We start from the raw sequence: 19,503 nt of genomic DNA on the forward strand, positions 1-19,503 counted from the left end.
TTATGTTCTACTTCCTTGAGGGAAGAATATCAAAATAAAGTATTAGGAATTCCTCTGCACAGGTTACCATTCTCTTAGCCTAATTAGACTTTGATAAAGTGACTTCTTATCTGTCTTCTGAATTCCAAATGCTAATTTCATAGCACTTGTATCAACATTTGTCATTTACCACCTAGTGACATCTCCCACATTTGTTTTTCATGTGTCATATATAAACAGATCTACATCTTATTTACCCATGCAGATTATAAATTTCTTGAGGATTGGAATAGCATCTTACTCAAAGCCCCCTAAAGAGTTGGACACAGTACAGACAGTTAATAAATACTGAATAAATGATTTTTAAATTCATTTAACTTAAAATTTAAAATATGAACCATAGTTAAAAACTGAAACTGGTCATCAGGGTTTGAGAAAATAAGAAATGTGGCACAATGTAGATAATGTTGATTTGTAAAGTAGTCCTGAACTTGTAGTAGTGGCTGATAATGGTGCTTTCTATGTGCCAGGCCCTTCTGTAAGCACTTTGCATACATTATTTAGTATTCCAAATACCCTTGTAGTTAATGCCATTTTTTCCACTTGGGGGTTTTTGTTTTTGTTTTTTGTTGGTGCTGGGAATGGAACCCAGAACCTCACATGTACTACACAAAGCATTCTATCAGCCCCATCATTCCTATCTTATAGATGAGGAAACTGAGGCAAAAAGGGTAAACAGGTTGTTGATGATCACACAGATAGGGAATGGCCCTATTGGGATTTTGATCTCAGGTACTCTGGCTCTAAATTCATTAAAGTGGTGATTAAAATGGTATCTAATTTTGGGGGAAAAGATTGCTATTTAAACATTTCATGCCAGTCCATTGGAATAGGTCTGATGACATAGCAACAATCTTGCTGTATTTTTCCTAGGGGAAGTGTTTCCATAAAGCTATGACTGTTTTTCCTTCTTAAGTTTTTTATTTTTTCATGAGTAATTTTTGTGTAGTACAACTAATTTTATTCCTTTAAAATACAGGCATTTTCACAATTGATATTTCATATACAGACCATATTTTAGATATCCCTCATTCTGTAGCCATGTGATCTGTTGAAAGATAGTTGGCTTTTTATTTCCTCTTCGGCATTTTTAAACCGAAGTGGTCACTGGGTCCTGCCAAATAAACACTCCCTCAGTGTGTTCCTTGTCTGAATGGTTACACCTTTGGGCCCCAGGAGGCAACCTAGATTCCTGCAGCGATGTAAGCAGGGGAGGAGGACTTCTCCCAAAGCCACCCAAGCCATGAATCGGCCCTGGCTTCCTGAACCATAAACAAACGCAAGCTTTGTTCTCCCCATTCCTCATTTGGTCCCAAGTATGAGTCAGGGTTAGGCTGGGTCCTCAGGCTCCGTGCCTTTGGCTGTTGGAAGGAAGTGGGAGGATTTCAGGGTAGTTCTGGGACCTTTTCAAACTGAAGAGAGGAGGCTGACTGCATGATGGGAGAAGAGGTATTTCTTTCTTTTTTTTGTTTTTGTTTTTAGAGATGTAATAAATCCCTTTAATTCGTATCTTACCTATACCATTTTGTAGCAGGACTTGTACTGGATTTACATGGGTGGGTTAAAATGTGTGTGTGCTAGCTAGAATCTCACAGTGGAGGGGCAGCTCTGGATATACTAAGGAAGATCCTATCAAATGTAAGGATTCTTATTCTTTTAAAATCAAATGTTGCACTGGAGCTATTTAACTGTTTTAATCCTCTACCCGCCTACCCCTGACACTTTGGTCAATTCTGCCATTAATTTGTACAGATGTTTCCAATTTCTGTGTCTTGCTTTTCATGTGCTCATACTGTAGAGAGTAATTTAGATAGGCAGTTTGCACAAGCAGTAACTGTTATACCATGTCACAGAGCTGTTTAGCAATTACAGATGTTTGTGCAGTAAACAAATCCAGCTTGCTTTTCAGGTTAGTTTAGGAGGGAAGAATATGTCCACGCAGAGTGAGTCAGCTATGGGGCATTTCTTGGGGGGCACGGACACTTGGAGTTTTCCTTGTGAATGAAGAAGCTGTGAGTAATGACTTCTGGGTGCATTTCAACTGTTCTTTATGGAGATAAAGATATTTGCCTAATTTTGTAGGGCTGAGCATTTATTTTCATATACTCATATATAGAGTAAAAGAGACACTAAATATTTGCTTTTCTAAAAGTTTACTAGTAATAAGTAGTCATGTTTCTTTCTGCGAGTTGTTCATATTTGTCTACCTAAAAGCAGAAGTCTGTCATTTTCCAAACACAAAATAAAATTCCCTAAATAAACCACAGGATAAGTGAGGCTTACAGTGCGTCATATGTCTTCTATATCCCTGTCTCTCACTGAAAAAAAATTTTAAGGGGAGAGCCGAGGTCTATAAAATATTTCTCTTTATGTCTTTCTTTTTCTGTTGGCTTTAAATTATAATATTTTCAAAATTACCAAAAAAAGGGGGGGGGGAATAGCATGGCAGAAAGGAAACACATTGTTCTAACATTATTTTAAGAGTAAGACAACTTCTTGAAAGGTTTTTAAATGACATTTGTTGCTTGCGTAGGAGGAGGATGGAGGTAAATCTATGAGGGGTGTCTCAGCAGGGGTTGACTAGAATAAAATATGTTCATCTGTGCTTGCTTGAGAGGATTTTCCTAGGGAGAGAGATCTGAAATTTGCTGATTGTATTGCTGATAAGCAGAACTCAGAATTAGGTATTTGCGGGTTAGGTTTAGGGTTAGGGTTAGGGAGGGGGGCAAGTATGGAGGAAGGAAGGACTGTATAGAGGGAAAAGAGGGGTGGCAGGGGTGGGGGAAGGGAAAAAATAACAGAATGAATCAAACAACATTACCCTATGTAAATTTATGATTACACAAATGGTATGCCTTTACACCATGTACAAACAGAGAAACAACATGTATCCCATTTGTTTACAATAATAAATAAATAAATAAGAATTAGGTATTTGCGTGCAAAATTAAGAGGGTGACTTCACTGGGGACATGAGGGAGAACATGATAGATAGCAAGGTGTGAACTCTGGAAAAGTCTCAGCAGCGCTCTCCCCACCTCCCTTCTCTAGCCCGTAAGGCTGGGAAGAGCTTCCTGAATCCTTTGCTTGTTTGTTTCTCAAAATGGAAATGACTCTGTTATTTCTCTCATGACAAGAATTCTTTGCAATAAATAGAAAAATAATAAAAACTCAAAGTTGAAGAAATAAATAGAAATTACCCATAGTCCTCTTATTGAGGAACTGTAGTTAACATTTTATATTTATCTTTCTAGATTTTTTTTTTTACGGAGTCTGTATATACATGCAGTGCACACCTGTCACTCTTCATATACTAATGGGTCATAGTAAATGTTGCCTATTTTTAAAAACTTGGCACATTATGGGCCCTCTTTTTCTGTCAGATAACTACATGGTATCTTTAGAGTCTCCGTTCATTGCAGAGATACACCACCATTTATTTGAACCAATTTCTAAATGATAACTATGTAGATTGCTTCCACATTTTTAAAGTTTTTTTCATTTAAAAATTTTTCCTTTTTTGGGGGCTGGGGTCGTGGCTTAGTAGTAGAGCACTTGCCTAGCACATGTGAGGCACTAGGTCAATCCTCAGTACCACATAAAAATAAAGTTATAAAAATTATCCTTTAATTTTTTTTTTCCTTTTTATTTTGAGACAGGGTCTCACTGAGATGTTTAAGGCCTTTCTAAGTTGCTGAGTCTGTCCTCAAACTTGCAATCCTCATACCCCAGCTTCCTGAGTTGCTGGAATTACAGGTGTGCACCACTATACCCAACTCACGCTTTAAATATTAAAAACAGCATTCTTGTATGTGCATCATTGTGCATCATTGTGCCTTCCCTGAGTATTCCCTTAAACTGAACTTTTATTTATTAATTCATTTTTTATGTGGTGCTGAGGATCAGATCCAGTGTCTCACATATGCTAGGCAAGTGCTCTACCACTGAGCCACAGCCACAACCCTTAAGCTGAAATTTTAGAAGAGGAATTTCCAGGTTAAAGGCTGACTTCATTTTCATTGGTTTCCTTTTTATTGAAAATAACCCAAATATATGGTTAAAAAAATTCCAATAGAATAAAAATAAGACTCTTCTCAATTCTATATACTCACCTTTACTTCCCAGTGGCAATCCCCATTAAAGCTTTCTAGGTACTCTTGTACCTATGTACAAATGTGTAATTGTTTAATTGTGGTAAGTACATAACTTAAAATTAGTCTTAACCATTTTTAAGCATCCTGTTCAGGGGCTTTAAGTACACTCACATTGTTGCGCAGCCATCATCACCATCCATCTCCAGAACTTTTTGATCGTTCAAAACTGAAACTCTGTACCCATTCAATAGTAACTCCCCATAGCACCCTCCCCCAACCCCTGGCAACCACTATTCTCCGTTTGATCTCAGAATTTGAGTATGTGGAATCATACAGATTTCTGTTTTGTGGCTGGCTTATTTCATGCTTCTCCATGTTGTAGCTTGTGTCATAATTTCCTTTCTTTTTAAGGCTGAATAATAGTTCATAGCACAGTATGAATATACCACATTTTGTTGGTCAATTGCCATTTGAGTCGTTGTCCCCTTTTGCCTATTGTATGTAATGCTGCAATGAACATTGGCATATTGATACCTGTCCTTGCTTTCAATCCTTTTGAGTATGTCCCCAGAAGTGGAATTGCTGGATCATAAAATCATTCTAATTTTTTTTTTTAAGAAACTTCATAGTATTTCCTGCAGTGGCTGTACCATATTCCCATCAGCAATGCCTAAGTATTTTAATTCATCCACATCCTCACCAGTATTTACTATTTTCTAATTTGTTTCAGTTTGATAGTAGCTATCCTGATGGATATGAAGTAGTATCTTATTAAGGTTAGAATTGGTGTTTAATGTATGTTCATGTTGCCTAGCATTAAGGGGGAAGGATATCATTCTTTTCATTTCAGAATGAAGAGTTGGGGGAAAGGTCTTCTTTCTGAGGATCACCATTAACCAGCTGATCAGTTGCACAATCCCACAAGATTGAAAATTACTTAAAGGAAGAACTAGGTCTCCCTTTGCCACAGTCCCTGAAGAAAAACTAAGTGGAGTATCCAGATGGTTGGTTGATTTCCTGCTTTTCCCATAACTCTCTTCCCTTACTCAAATCCTAAGTTGGAAGGTTTATGGAGAATAGATTCAAAATAGATCTTTTGAGAGGATGAATTTCTCCTTGATGCTATTGTTAATTGTAAGTGATAGTACTTGATTCATTTTACACACTGGGGAAAGCTAGTTTTATGATTGGTTTTCTCTTGTCACCTTCTACTCTGGAATTGCTTGGAGGCAGGAAATGAAAGTTCTTCCTTTTATAAGTTATTTACTAAGTTGTTTATTTGATTTGATTGATATTCTTCAGTAGGATGAACAGACTTTTCTCTAAGTATTTAATTGTGTCCCTCTTTTGTTCTTTACTGATACTAATAATTTTTTCACAATATTTATATCCTGGAATTTGCAGATGTTTTTGGTTTCTGAATTCAAGGTTCTACAAATTCCTAAGTGACCATTAAAATGATCATGCCTTTGTACTTAGCTTGTCTTTTTCTCTCTGATATTTTCACTAGTTGTAAAATGATATTCTAGCCAACTGGGTTTCAGTGGAATGGAATTAATTTAATGCTATATGAAAACTGGCAACTTTAAAACAAGCTATCCAGAGGCATGGTGGTGTGTCTTTTCTCACATTTAAAGAATGTGGATCACAGAGCTCAATCTGTCAGCAACTTCTTTGGTACTTTTCTGTGGCAATAAAGACAATTTAATTAGTACAAGATGACAACCTTATTTCCAACTCAGACTCTTAATTTGGGAGGCCAGATCCTCAAATAAATGTATACCCATAAATGCTCTAGAAACAAATGGAAACACAAGCATAATGAGACCTTTTTTTTTTTTTTTTTTTTACCTCTAATAGATATTTCTCTTTTAAAACCTGAGCTATAAAATGAACAATTCACAATTACGAACATATCAGAATAACCTTAAAAGGCACTTCTTCATCAAAAGGCCATCCTTAAGGCATTTGACAAATGGCCTATGATTCAGAAGTGTCACCTCAATTAAACTTATCCTTGATCTTTTAGGGATCAAGTAGTCAGGGTTTGGAAAAGTAGAAACAGAAAATTGAGGTCTGTCTCACATAGAAGTTGTATTTCTGTTTTGCTCATTTAAGATGAGGAAGTTAGAAGTGGTAAAGATGGATTTATTGCCTCATTTTCTTTTTCTTATTTCTGACTAAACATTTTCACCCACCAGTGATTTTAATATGTTTTGCTCCATTTGTTTTGGTAGCATCTGCACCGCCTGTTCTTTTTATTTTGACTTCTTAGTCCAGGTTTTCATTTTCTCTCTCCACTAGAGGCAGCTTTTCTGAAATTTCTTGGGTACCTTTTCTAGACTCTTAATCAAGGTTGATAATAAGTGAAATATTAATATCAAAAGTGTCCACATTTTAGACCCTAGAGTAGTCCACATTTGTCCTCTTGGTACAGTGCTGGCACTGTACTGGGAGATCTGTGTGCTACACATACAGGTCTGTGTCTAATTTTATATTTAATCTCTTTCCCTTCCAGCCCTAATGCCTTCATCTACATTTAGGCATTGTTAGAAACAATGAAAATAGACTACTTACTTAAAATTTAGAATCCTGTTTTTCTTTCTTTCTTTCTTTCTTTCTTTCTTTTTTTTTTTCAGTTGCTGGGGATTGGACCCAGGGCATTCTACCACTGAGCTATATTCCCAGCCTCAGCCCCTTTTATTTTTTTTTGTTTTGAGATGGGGGTCTTATGAAGTCACTCAGGCTGGGCTGGAAGTTGTGATCCTCCTGTCTCAGCCTCCCTAGTCACTGGGATTACAGGTGTGCACCACTGCTCCCAACTAGAATCCTATTTTTTTCAAGTGATAGGAATATAGATACCGTTGTATCACAAAGAGAGAGAGCTGGGTCAGAGAGGGATTGCTGAATTTCTAAGTAATAAAAAAATGACTCCATGGTACCATAGAGCAATACTTTTATCTAGCCCAACTCTATATGAAATGAAAGTTCTAACGACGTTTGATCTTCTTGACATGAAATCGAATGGCTACAAAGAGGCAGGGATATCCTGTGAGGCAATGATGTAAGACAGTGAATGAAGATGGTCAAGAAACTGGAAATCAGTAGTTGTGGAGAAATGGTGGTCTTTGCAGCAAAGAGAAATAACCAAACAGTGTCCATGGGGAAATGAAGAATTAAACAGTGATGGGATGATTATTCTCTGGACCCAGTAATGACTACAAAAAAGGAGAACTCCAGTTAACTTGAAGCATGGTGACCTGGTTGGGAATAAGGGAGAAGTAGTCAATACTGAGAGCTAATAACTCTTAATTGTCCTGTGGGGGCCAGAATATGAACATCTTTTACTGAAAATCCCTATAAATTTGGGGAGATGACCAATCTGAAACCCATCTGTCTGAAATAGGTGAAATATAATAACTCAGGAGTAATGAATGCTTTATTTACTCCAAAAGTACCATTCCTTCTTTTTGTCCTCCTTTGTCACTATCTTCCATGAATCTGCATTGTGTTTTCCCTGCATGCAGCCTATAGCAAGTCTTTGTGGAAGGCACAAAGAGGAATTGCTGCTCTCTGGAGCTTAAAAGTGGAGAACATTGAAATGAACATTCTCCATTGTAATAGAAAAAAACAAGGAATACAAGGAATTAAAGACAAGAAAATGTATCAATTGGGATATTTTACTGAGTTCAGTGTCTTGCCTTCTTCCCCTAAATAAACCAAAACATACCATAAAAAGTAATGCATAACCACAGAAAGGGCAATTTAAGAAAGCACAAGAGTAAAATAGGTGATTTCATGTTTTCTTTTTTAAATGAAAGCTTTCTTCCTCTGTGCTTTGTTGTTTACTGTCTGTATATATTACAGAGAGAGGAGAAGAGTGGGGAAATATTTAGTACAGAAAAATGAGAACATGAAAAATGAGTAATGAAAGACTTATTTTGTTCATATGATGAAGATCTAATTTGCCTAAAACTCAAATATCTTAGAATTTTCACCCTTTAAGAGAACTCTCCTCCCTCAGACTTGCTGTTAAATTGAAGTTAAAATGAATGGAAGGATGAATACATATGAATGACCACCAGGTAGAGAACATATTGAACTTTTGCTCCACTAGACCAGAAATTACAAACAGGTTCCTCTTAAAAGTGCATTTATTCAGCTGGGTGTGCTCTGTAATCCTAGGGACTCAGGAAGCTGAAGCAGGAGGATTCCAAGTTCCAGGTCAGCCTCAGCAATTTGGCGAGGCCCTAAGCAACTTGGTGAGACCCTGTCTCAAAATAAAAAAGACTGAGGATCTAACCTGTTGTTTAAAGCAGCCCTGGGTTCAATCCCCAGTCCAAAAACAGTGAATTTATTAAATATGTCCACACTCCAAACTTGAATCCCATTTTTTAAAAAGTCAGTCTTAATTTTCAAGTCAGCAAAATCAAGGTTTGTTCCCATTAAGTGGAGATGTTCATCAAATAGCTGAGAAATGAAAATATCTGTGAAATCTGGGTAATTTAAAATTTGTGATATACTTCAGTAAATACAGTAGTTCTAAGAGTAGCAGAAAGAAAGTGAAATCTCAAAATTTTGGGGGGTGGAGTTTCATCATGCTTCTTTTTCTGCCATTTGAGAAACGCTACATGATAACTACTTTGATGTTTTTAAAGATTTACTTGTGAAAACCTAGAGAACTTGCTAGAAAACTGAGGATGACTTAGGTATGGACCATATGCAAATAGATTCCACCCCTTAAATCCACACTTCTTCAAAGATGAGGAAATGAAGAAACTGTAAACGTTGTCTTTGATCCTACATAAAAAACAGTTACGAAGAAGTTATTAACTTCTTTTCTTGTAGTCCCTTTTGGCTGTATGAATAAGGATTTCATGGGTTTAATTAGAAGAGCAGGAAGTGTGTTTTGACTTTGAAAACATTTGATAAAATGTCTCAATACTTTATTAGAAGCAACATTAATTGGAAATGACTCTACATCATGTACTTAGTCACTGAAGATATGAACTAATGAATAACTATAAGTAAAGAGTGATGATAAATGGTGGAGAGTTCTATATGGGTGGTGCCTTACAAATTACTGTCATGACTCATTTTGCATCTCATGTTCTTCACATCCTTACTAATGGCTTGGAAAAGGAAATATAATGACAAGAACGAAAGCTGCATGTGATTTCTAGTTAAGAGGTGTTGCAAATCAAATCAGACCTTTAGACAGACACCAGTAATGTGGGGAGATAGACCATCATTTATATCTACATTAGTGTACTTTATTTTCTTAAAACTTTATTCTTTTCTGATTATAAAAGTACTTGTTTCTTAAACACTGGGAAAAAAAGAAAATAAAAAGCACCAATAATTTAATCATCATTGGGCAACCACTGTTAACATTTTTTAATATTAACTTTCAGTCTTTTTGCCATACATTGTTAACTGGTTGAGGTCATACCACACACATAATTTTTTTCCACACATAATTTTGTATGTTTTTCACTTAGCATTATATGAAATTTCCCATGTCATTACAAACTTTTTGTAAACATCTTTTTAAAAGGTTGTGTGTAAGGCTCAGTTTTTGTTTTGTTTTGTTTTTTGGTGGCGTTGGGGATTGATCCCAGGGCTTTGTGCATGCCAAACATATATTGTACCACTGAGGTACACCCCTGATGCCTAAGGTTCTATTTTAAGCCTCTAGATACATAGAAGATCTGAAACTTGGTGGTTGCATTGATTCTCATCAACATTATGTTTAAATTTCCCAGATTATAACTGAGAACACAACACTCTCTTGACAACATGAAAGTAAAAATAATGTAGGAAATCAATTTGTGTTTGTGTCCTGCATAGTGGTAGGTGTTCCACAAAGGTGTGTTGAATTTAATTTATATAGAATCTGAACAAGATTTTGGTTCTCTCCTCCTCACTGATCTTGAAAGACGCCTTTGAGAACAGCCTTTGGCAGGAGGCCTGGCCACTTCCAGGTAGAGGACTGTGAATTCAGCTTTTCACGTCTAAGAATCTGTCAGTAATTTCCACTTGCAGCTTTAGATATCTGTACCACATGAGTTTATGGTCTCATTTGGCCTCTGTTTCTTAACTGCCTTGGGAGGAGTATCTGTTTGGCCCAGTGGTTTAGGATTTCTTCGTTCATTACTGAATGGACGCCAAGCTTTGTAAAAGATGGCTTGGGGTAATTTTCTATAGTGGTGTGTTTGCTCCTGAGTATCAAAATTCTCAATAAAAGGCTTTCTGTTCTCTGACAACAGGCCGTTTTCCCCAGACACATGCCTTGTTGTTTTTCCATCGTTAACAGTAGATAACAGTTTGGATGCAGCCAGAAGCAGTTGGCATGTGCCCATACTTGAGGGGGTCCTAGGATGGTCTTCTGGTTGCTCACTGGAGGGGACACCTTAACTGAAGTTTTATTGACCCAAAAGCTCTGTGAGTTGTCAGCTCTGACCCACCTCAGTTCTCCTATCTTCTTTCTTCTATCTGCTTTTCCTCCCAGGCAATGACTGGAAGGTAATAGCTGTTGCTTTTCATCCCTTCTCATTTTTCAGATTTATCACTTTCCTCCAAGCACCTCTCTGTGGTGTGACTGTCTTGTAAAATTTGCTTCATGTTCTCTAGTTCCCAAGTAAAGGAATGGAGCAGTTAACCTGCTGTTTTAAAAAACTGTTACAGTTGAATTGTCATTCTTTGTAATTAGAATTCATAAAGAAGCATTATGATGATTGATTTTTTAATTTAGTAAAATTCAATAACAGTAAGTTCTTTACATATTTTTTTTTCATTTAAGCCTTTAGAAAATCTAGTATATATGTATTATTATTGCCATTTCAGAAGAGGAAACTGAGGTATAGAGAGATTAAGTAATTTGACCAAGATTACATATCTAGCAAGACTCTTTAACCATTTCTACTCAATATTAACACACTAGGAGACACTGAAAAGAGAGACAGGTTTATTTGTTCCATTGTTATCTCCCTAGCATCTCAAAAATGCATTGCACACAGTAGTTTCTCCATAAGTATTCACATTTTCTGATGGATGTTGAGTTTCTTTTAGACTGAAGTAAATTCTGAACATTTAGTACCTGTAATGTGTAAGGTACCTGGAAGGATTGAATAATGACCAGAACATAGTCCTCATCCTCCATGCCTCCATTACAGTTAGTGAAACAGATATAGAAATAGCCAAAAAAAAAAAAAAAAAGCCAGACCTGGTGGCACACACCTGTAATCCAGGGACTCGGGAGGCTGAGATAGGAGGATCACGAGTTCAAAGCCAGCCTCAGCAACTTAGCAAGGCCCTAAGAAACTCAGTGAGATCCTGTCTCTAAATAAAATACAAAATAGGGCTGGGGATGTGGCTCAGTGGCCAGGGCCCCTGAGTTCAATCCCCAGTACCCCCCTGAAAAAAAACAAAAAGAAAAAGAAATAGCCAAAAATCCAAAGCAGAGGAGAGGGAGGACTGCTCTCACATAGGAGGTGAGAGAGAATTCCAGCCTTGGCATCTACAATATTTTCTTTGAAGGCACATAATATGGGTTTGCCCCATTGTTGAAGCTGTCATACTAATGAATGACTAGAGGGCCCTGAGCTTAATTTGATGTCTCTTTGTGGATCTCCATTCCTGAAGCATCATAGATTACCATGATGCATACACCACTATGCATCTAGAAGGTGTATCAGGTGTATACCTAACCTCTAGCTATATTTAGGAAGCTCCTATTTTGAATAAGTAGGTGACCTGAACTCATTCTTTCTAATAAAAACAAAGCAAAAATAATATCATCAATATTTCTCAAGTAACTTGATATAATTTGCTCTTCTGTAAATTAGGGGAGCCCCAATGCTTAAAAAAAGGAGTAAGTGGTATTATTTAGGAGTCTGTGGAGTAGATGATGAAGGTGAAAAATGGGTTTTATAATATTAAAGCTGGAGCCACTTAATGTTAGCCAGATTTAGAGATTGGTTTTATGAAATCAATACATTATCTTTCACAGTGGTAGAAAGGAATGTTGCAGATAAGATTGAGGTGAATGAATACAGCAGGCATCCCTGAACAGGAAGCTTCTGGACACAGATGGATTTGTTCTCTAACTTACCTTATTAGATGCTATCTATACCCCTGATTATTTTGTGGTTGAATACTAAGTATCAGGATATCAAAGCCTTATGAGCAATTCTTTTCCGTTCTAGTCAACATCCATAGGAAGAAAGAGGCAAGGAAAGAGGAACATTCCCTAGCTTGGCATAAAACCTACAATTGTAACTATTTTTAAGTGTACAGCTCAGTGCCATTCAGTACATTCTCATTATTGTGCAACCAGTACCACTAATCATCCCAGAATTTTTTATCGTGAAAAGCCAAAGCTCAGGGCTGGGGTTGTAGCTCAGTGGTAAAATTCTCACCTAGCACATGTGAGGCCCTGGGTTCAATCCTCAGCACCACATAAAAATTAAAAATAAAGGTATTGTGTCCACCTGAAACTAAAAAAAATATAAATTTTAAAAAAGCCAAAGCTGTATACCCATTCACTCCCCATTCCTTCCTATCCCCTACCAATGGTGACCGTACTTCTTCAGTTTTTATGAATTTGACTACTCTAGGGACCTCATATGAACAGAACTATATAAATAGTTGTCATTCAATATTTATGGGGGATTGGTTCCAGGACCTATGTGGATACCAAAATCTACGATGCTCAAGTCTATTATATAAAATGGTGTAGAATTTGCATATAAACCACACATGTCCCCCTCTGTACTTAGTCATCTCTAGATTACTTGTAATACTTAATACAATTTAAGTGCTATATAAATAGTTGTATTATTTAGAAAATAATGATAAGAGATGAATGGATAAAGAAACTGTGGTATATATACATAATGGAATATTATTCAGCCATTAAAAAAGAATAAAATTATGGCATTTGCAGGTAAATGGATGGAGTTGGAGAATATCATGCTAAGTGAAATAAACCAATCCCAAAATACCAAAGGCCAAATGATTTCTCTGATAAGTGGATGATGATACATAATGGGGGGCGGGGATGCAAGAATGGAGGAAGGATGGATTGTGTAGAGGAAAATGAGGGGTGGGGAAAGATAGTAGAATGACACAAACATCATTACCCTATGTACATGTATGATTACACAAATGGTGTGACTCTACTTCAGGTATAACCAGAGAAATGAAAGTTGTACCCCATTTGTGTATAGTGAATCTAAATTTTAAAAAAGACAGAAAAATTGTTAATAAACTAAAACCTGTATTTAAAGGTAGACACATTTGTAAGAATCACTAAGTGATGTTAACTACAGTGAAATAAAAAGAACTGTCAAGTGACAAAATAAAATAAAAATAAATAATGATAAGGAAAAAAGTCTATAGATATTCAGTATGGACACAGTATTTTCCCCAAATATTTTAAATCTGAAATTAATTGAATCCATGGATATAGAGGGAGAGCTGACTGTATTTGTCTTTTTGTGACTGTCTTCTTTCGCCTAGCATAATGTCCTCTGGGTTCACCCATGTTTAAAACATGTCAGAATTTCTTTAAGGTTGAATGATATTCCATTAATATGCCGAAAGCCTCTTAAGTAGCACTTCTCTTTGAAAAAGCAGCAAAATATTGTTCCAAATATTACCTATTTTCTGATTAAAACAATTTTATTTTCCTTCCCTACCCTGAAGGACAGAAAACTTTCTCTGGAAATTTCTTCTGGAGAAAGAAATTTTCCATTTTTGTCTTTGGGTAAAGACATTTTTGGAGACACACTTGACTAAACTGTTTACTTTTGTCAGATTAGAAGGATGGTTTTTGTATGTATCAAAAGTTTCTCAAGTCTTAATTTTTTTTAAAAAATGTTTTACTGTTCAAATGGTAGATTAATTGATGCTTTAATGAGAAACTCAATATTCACAACTATTACAAACCTATTATTTTTCCACTTCACTACCATTAGAGCACTGAGAAACATATTCTCTGTGATTTTTTTCCATTAGAGTACTTTCTCCATAACACTTCCTTGAGCCACCAGATCCATCTAACTCCCTTTGTCTGTCTTTGCATATGGTTGGCACTCAATAACTATGTGGCATGCATATGTGTAGACTCAAGAGCAAAACACAATTGGGAATTTTCAAACTAGTTCACAATCACTGATTTATGCCTATTGTAACTATGGACTATGGCTAGGTCAACAGTGTAAATATTTCTCAAACCTCTTTTCTACAACCACAGGTTCACTTTCTTAGTTGGGTTATTGTGTCAGCCTCCCCATTATCTTCTTAGCTTTCTCATGCCCTTTCCTTCATCCTTCATCATTCTTAAAGTCACACATTTAATCATGCTATACCTCTGCTTACTTTTTAGAATGACCTAGTAATCATCACCAGGTACCTTGAGGATAAAGCACAAAGTACTAAAATAATGTGCCTAATTTACCTAGCTGGCCTCAGAGCCCAACTCTCTCACCCCTACTGTGATCCCCTGCCACTCCCATCCTGAGCCAGAAAGTCCTCATTTCCTGTACACATTTTCCTTTTCCTTTTCTTTTTTTTAAAAAAGGTCTGGGCTTCACTGTGTTGCTCAGGCTGGCCTTGAACCCTGGGGCTCAGCCACCCAAGTGCTGGGAATAGAGGTGTGAGCAACCAGGCTCAGCACCTGCACACATTTTTTTTTATTGTAAACAAATGGGATACATGTTGTTTCTCTGTTTGTACATGGCGTAAAGGCATACCATTTGTGTAATCATGAATTTACATAGGGTAATGTTGTTTGATTCATTCTGTTATTTTTTACCTGCACACATTCTTGCCTTGCTTCCCTGTTTTTCTTCAGTTAGAATACCCTTTCAACAATTCTGTTTGCCCAATTCTTTCTCATCTTTCAGAATTTAACACAAGTCTCATCACTGCTATCCATGAGCCTTATTTTCTTTCCCATGTAGATTGTTTTTTCTCTTCTATACACACCTTTATTGTGTTCATCCCTTTTCACTGTCATGCTCTGTTAATGAATCTGCCTTGGCTGTTCAATTTTGAACTAATTAAAGATCCAAACTGGGCATGCTGGTGCATACCTGTAATTCCAGCTACTAGGGGGCTGTGAGAGGATTCTGGGTCTGGGCAACATAGTACAACCCTTCCCTACTCCCCCTTCCAAAAATATCCAGGACTCTTGCCTGTCTCATGTTTGTATATGCAGCATCCAGCACACATTGAGGTTCCTGATAGTTCTAGAAAAGAATGCTGAACATGTGAATGAATGAATAAACCCACAGAAGCAGCCCTCTATTTCAGAGGTATAAAGGAAAAGTTAATAAAACATTACTTTGCCCTCAAGTATTTCGTACATGTAACAACGTCATGAGCATTTTGGGATGCTTGTCAGTAGGAAACATTGCTGAAAGCAGACATATTAGCCAGGTGGACTTTGGTTGCATCTTACAGGTAAGATGGACTCAAATATATTGGGGAAGGAGATAACATCAGTAGGCAGGGAGAAGAGCCTGAACTATGTTGTGATTGAATAAATAAATGTATTTTAGATCTGTAAAGGATCTTTTATGTGAACTGATGTCATGAAGCTGCTTTATAGAAAAATTAGGACTTGGTTCAAGTGTGTACAGCATGTTTTATGGTAAAGCACTAAATGAACAAAACCCAAACTAGCTCCATTAGTACTCACACCTGCCCTGTCATCGTTTTTTTCTCCCTTACCATTCTCCTTAAACTCCAAATGCATCTAAAATGAAGGTCTCACTAATCAAAATAAAAGAAACCAATCCTGAGCTAGATGTTTAGCTTAGTGATAGAGTGACTAGTCTGGTATATGTGAGGCCCTGGGTAATCCCCAGCATCACACACACAAAAAAAACCAATCCTCTGGTAGAAGGAATATTTACAGTTTCTTTATCTGTCATAACAGCAAAGGATAGTCTTTTAAAGTATATCGCAAATTGTATTTTGTCAAAGTGGTATATGGAAATTTCCTTTGGCTAGCTCATCCTTTGTGAATAAGGTGATCCAACAGCAAAATGGCATGCAGGCTCCTCTCTTGGGAACAGTGGGGGTAAAATATAAACAGTATTTTCATATATTGTCAAGTGTTTGGAGAGCTGTCCTCTATGGTTTTAATTCTGTCTGAATGTGCATTCTCCACTTCATTGAGCATTTAAGTAGGTTTTGATTTTATTGCCAACGCTGAGTTTCCCCAGCATGAGTGGAAGCCCCTACTAAACCTTCAAAAAGTTATTTTGTTTTGACAAGGAGGCAATCTTACCCTTCTTATCACTGTGCTGTGTAGCTCTTTCCAGTATTTTTTAAATGTTAAAGCCTCTAGAAGCGTTCAAAAAGCAAAGAAATTAATCAAATGGTCAGATCCTGCAAAAATTAAATACATAACAGTTTGGCTCAAAGTCTACTGATACACACAAATACACCCATTTCTCTATGTGTATATTGGATATACAAATATAAAATACTTCATATGTTTGTATCTAATAGAATGATAGATATTGAAAGTTTTTTATTGGAAAGACTGAAAGAGAAAACCCTGAAAGACCTGATGGAAAAATCTAAGATACGATGGTCTTACATTTAGAAAAAGCTTGTTGTTATTCTCGAGAGCTGAAGAAAAAGATGTGAGCTGTTAGGAGATATGACAAGTTGTAACGATTAGAAATAAATCCTTGAATTTCTTCTGAACTTTGGGAATTTACATACACAGTCTTTAAGAAGTGATATATGACTGAGCACAGTGGCACACACCTGTAATCCCAGTGACTCTGGAGGCTGAGGCTATGGATCACAGGTTTGAGACCAGCCTTAGCAACTTAGCAAGACCCTATCTCAAAATGAAAAAATAAAAATGGGCCAGGGAGTAGCTAAGTGGTAGAGTGTTTGCCTAGCATGTCCCAGGCCCTGGATTCAATCCCTAGCAGGGCAAAAAAGAAGAAAAGAAAAAGAAGTAAATGTTCCTACTGTTCTGGTTTAGATATATTAAAGAGCGATGGTGGAGGGTACTTGAAAATTGGGTTTTATGGAAGGTCAAATGAAGCAGGTTGAATCTGGGGATAGAATCTGGGTCTAGAAAACTGCTGAAATAATCCCTGAGATGAGAACAAGGCTCTAGACTGGAATCAAAGAGGAAGAGATGAATCTGATAGCTTGGTGATGGATTAGATATGGGAAGGTACAATAAGAGGGTAATCAAAGTTAGTTCTAAGTCATGAGCCTAGGAGACAGAGAGGATGGGCAAGAAAATTTAGGAATGTGATGGAGGATGCTCATCTTATTCTTTCATAGAATATTCATTCTTGTGATATGTTAACGGTGTCACAAGAAGTAGAATTTCTATGCTTGGATAGGTTTGGAATACACTGAGATAAACATGAATATAGTTAAACAGTAACTATAGGACATCTCAGGCCCTTTAATATGCTGTGTCACTTTGATTAGATGGAGTATTCAGTGCTTCCCAGATGTACCAAATGATGAGATTTGTTTTGGTGATAGGTTGGTAGGTGGAACATCATGGGGGAACACACTTCAGAGGATGCTCATGCTAGGGCACAGCGGGAGTAGATAGTATCTCCAAGCTTCCCACTTAATCTAGCAACCACTTACAGACCTCTCATTCGGTGGATATAAGAGAATAATGAACACCCAGGTCCTGATCTCAAGGAGGGCACTATTTCTGAAGAGAAAGGATGAGAAAGGTAGTTAAACTGCTAAAAGGGGTATACTTGACACATGCTTCTAAAGCAACAATGAATCTGACAAGGTCTTTAAATGTGATTAGACAAAGAGGTTTAATAAATTTTAATTTTAACTTTTGGAGACAACCACAGGAATGAGCATCATATGAATAAGCCTTATACCCAGTTTCATAATCAGAAAAGTTTTAAATTTTATTTTTCCATAGCCAAGTTTTAAAATAGATCATGAAGCAGGACTCTTCGAGAAATCAGAATTGACATAATGGTATGGGAGGTGTTTCAGAGGTAAATCCTATTCCTGGAATGGAACTACAAATGTAGTTTCCCTTTGATGGACCATATCCATTATTTTTAGAATTTTGGTTTGTGTTTTGTTCTGACATATCTTCTGTTGAAGGCATACAGTTTAAACTAGGCCCACAAAATATAGGCAAATGGACAGTTGCTAATATAAATGAAAGCTTTCCAGTGAAAGCAGAGGCCTAAGGCACTGCATTTTAGGAATACTTTGTGCTTTTGTGTTCTTTTCTGGCTCTGACATGATCTGGCTCACAGGGCTTCGACTCTGTTCCTACCACTCCCTGCTGAGAGCCAAGAAGACTTCATAATGCCTTCAGTCATAGGTATTCATGAAGGGAGCATGTAAATATAACTATAAATATAAAAAGTTTCCAGGGAGTTTTCATAGCAGTTTGAAGATCCTTCTGAGTTATGATGGAAACCAGAAACTGAAAGCTCATAGATATAGTCTTATATAGATACTGTTTTGTCACTGTGTCCTGTATATCTCTCTATATGCTATAGCTCAGCAGGATTTGGGATAACCATGCTGCGTGCTTGTACACCCCTCAACACACCACAAATGGTTGTTGCAGTGTTTGTGGTGATGTTCAGTTTCCTCCTGCCTTTTTGTCTGTTTTCTTGTCTCATGTTAAATGGACACCTAATGAATCTGTACTGGACAGAAAGGGAAGGAGTACTGTAAGATGCTAGTGTTGTAAAAGGACTGTCATCAAAGAGCTACCTTTTATCTTGGATTTTTACTAGCTATTTGAAAGGTCATCCCTTGCGTTTGGCTTTGTGTGAACTCTTGAGTGATGTCTACATGTAGCTTCTCAGACCATCATCCACTTCTAGAAAAGCTGGCAGAAAGCTGGCCTATGGACATGGTGGAGTGGGCATAGGACTTTATATCTCCCTCCTCCCTCATACCCATTCAGCCTGACTGCCTTTGTGATGCAGGAGTTGTGTGTGGTATTTGAAGGGACATTAGAGATGGAACTTAAACCTTCTCCTTAGCATTGTTCTGTAATTAGAAACTTCTATTTATACTCAAAGGAGTTTGCACCTGAATTACAGTCCAGTTGGAGGAGTGATTTTATACTATTGATTTGAGTATGATTCTGGTCTTGTCTTCCATAGTCACAAAGAAACATACGTTTATCATTTGGGGAGCTGGATTCCTCTGGACTCAAATTCAGTGATTGTCTTTCCTGAAAGCATCTGTTTCTTCATTTTGACCTCGAAAAGAAAAAAAAAGTCACTTGCTGTACTAACTGAAAACATATGATAGTTATATGTTCTGATACTGTATTACTGAATCTTGTGGAGCTAGGAATATATATGAATCT

The 19,503-nt window shown here is 36.9% G+C and overlaps 1 protein-coding gene across 7 annotated transcripts in view; it reads left to right on the forward strand.

Annotated features, from left to right (window-relative positions):
* The window catches only part of SH3KBP1 (SH3 domain containing kinase binding protein 1), a 336,822-nt gene that overhangs the window by 205,453 nt on the left and 111,866 nt on the right, over positions 1-19,503 (forward strand). The window contains exon 1 of one of the 7 annotated variants that reach the window (XM_079122903.1): positions 1,335-1,488. The exons of the other annotated variants lie outside the window; for them this stretch is intronic. Coding sequence (XP_078979029.1) covers positions 1,474-1,488 — 15 coding nt within the window. The 5' untranslated portion in view covers positions 1,335-1,473. Of the gene's footprint in view, positions 1-1,334; positions 1,489-19,503 lie in introns of those variants that run through there. 7 annotated transcript variants of the gene reach the window in all.

Source organism: Sciurus vulgaris, assembly GCF_902686455.1.
Source record: "Sciurus vulgaris genome assembly, chromosome: X".
In the NCBI taxonomy this organism is placed as follows: Eukaryota; Metazoa; Chordata; class Mammalia; order Rodentia; family Sciuridae; genus Sciurus; species Sciurus vulgaris.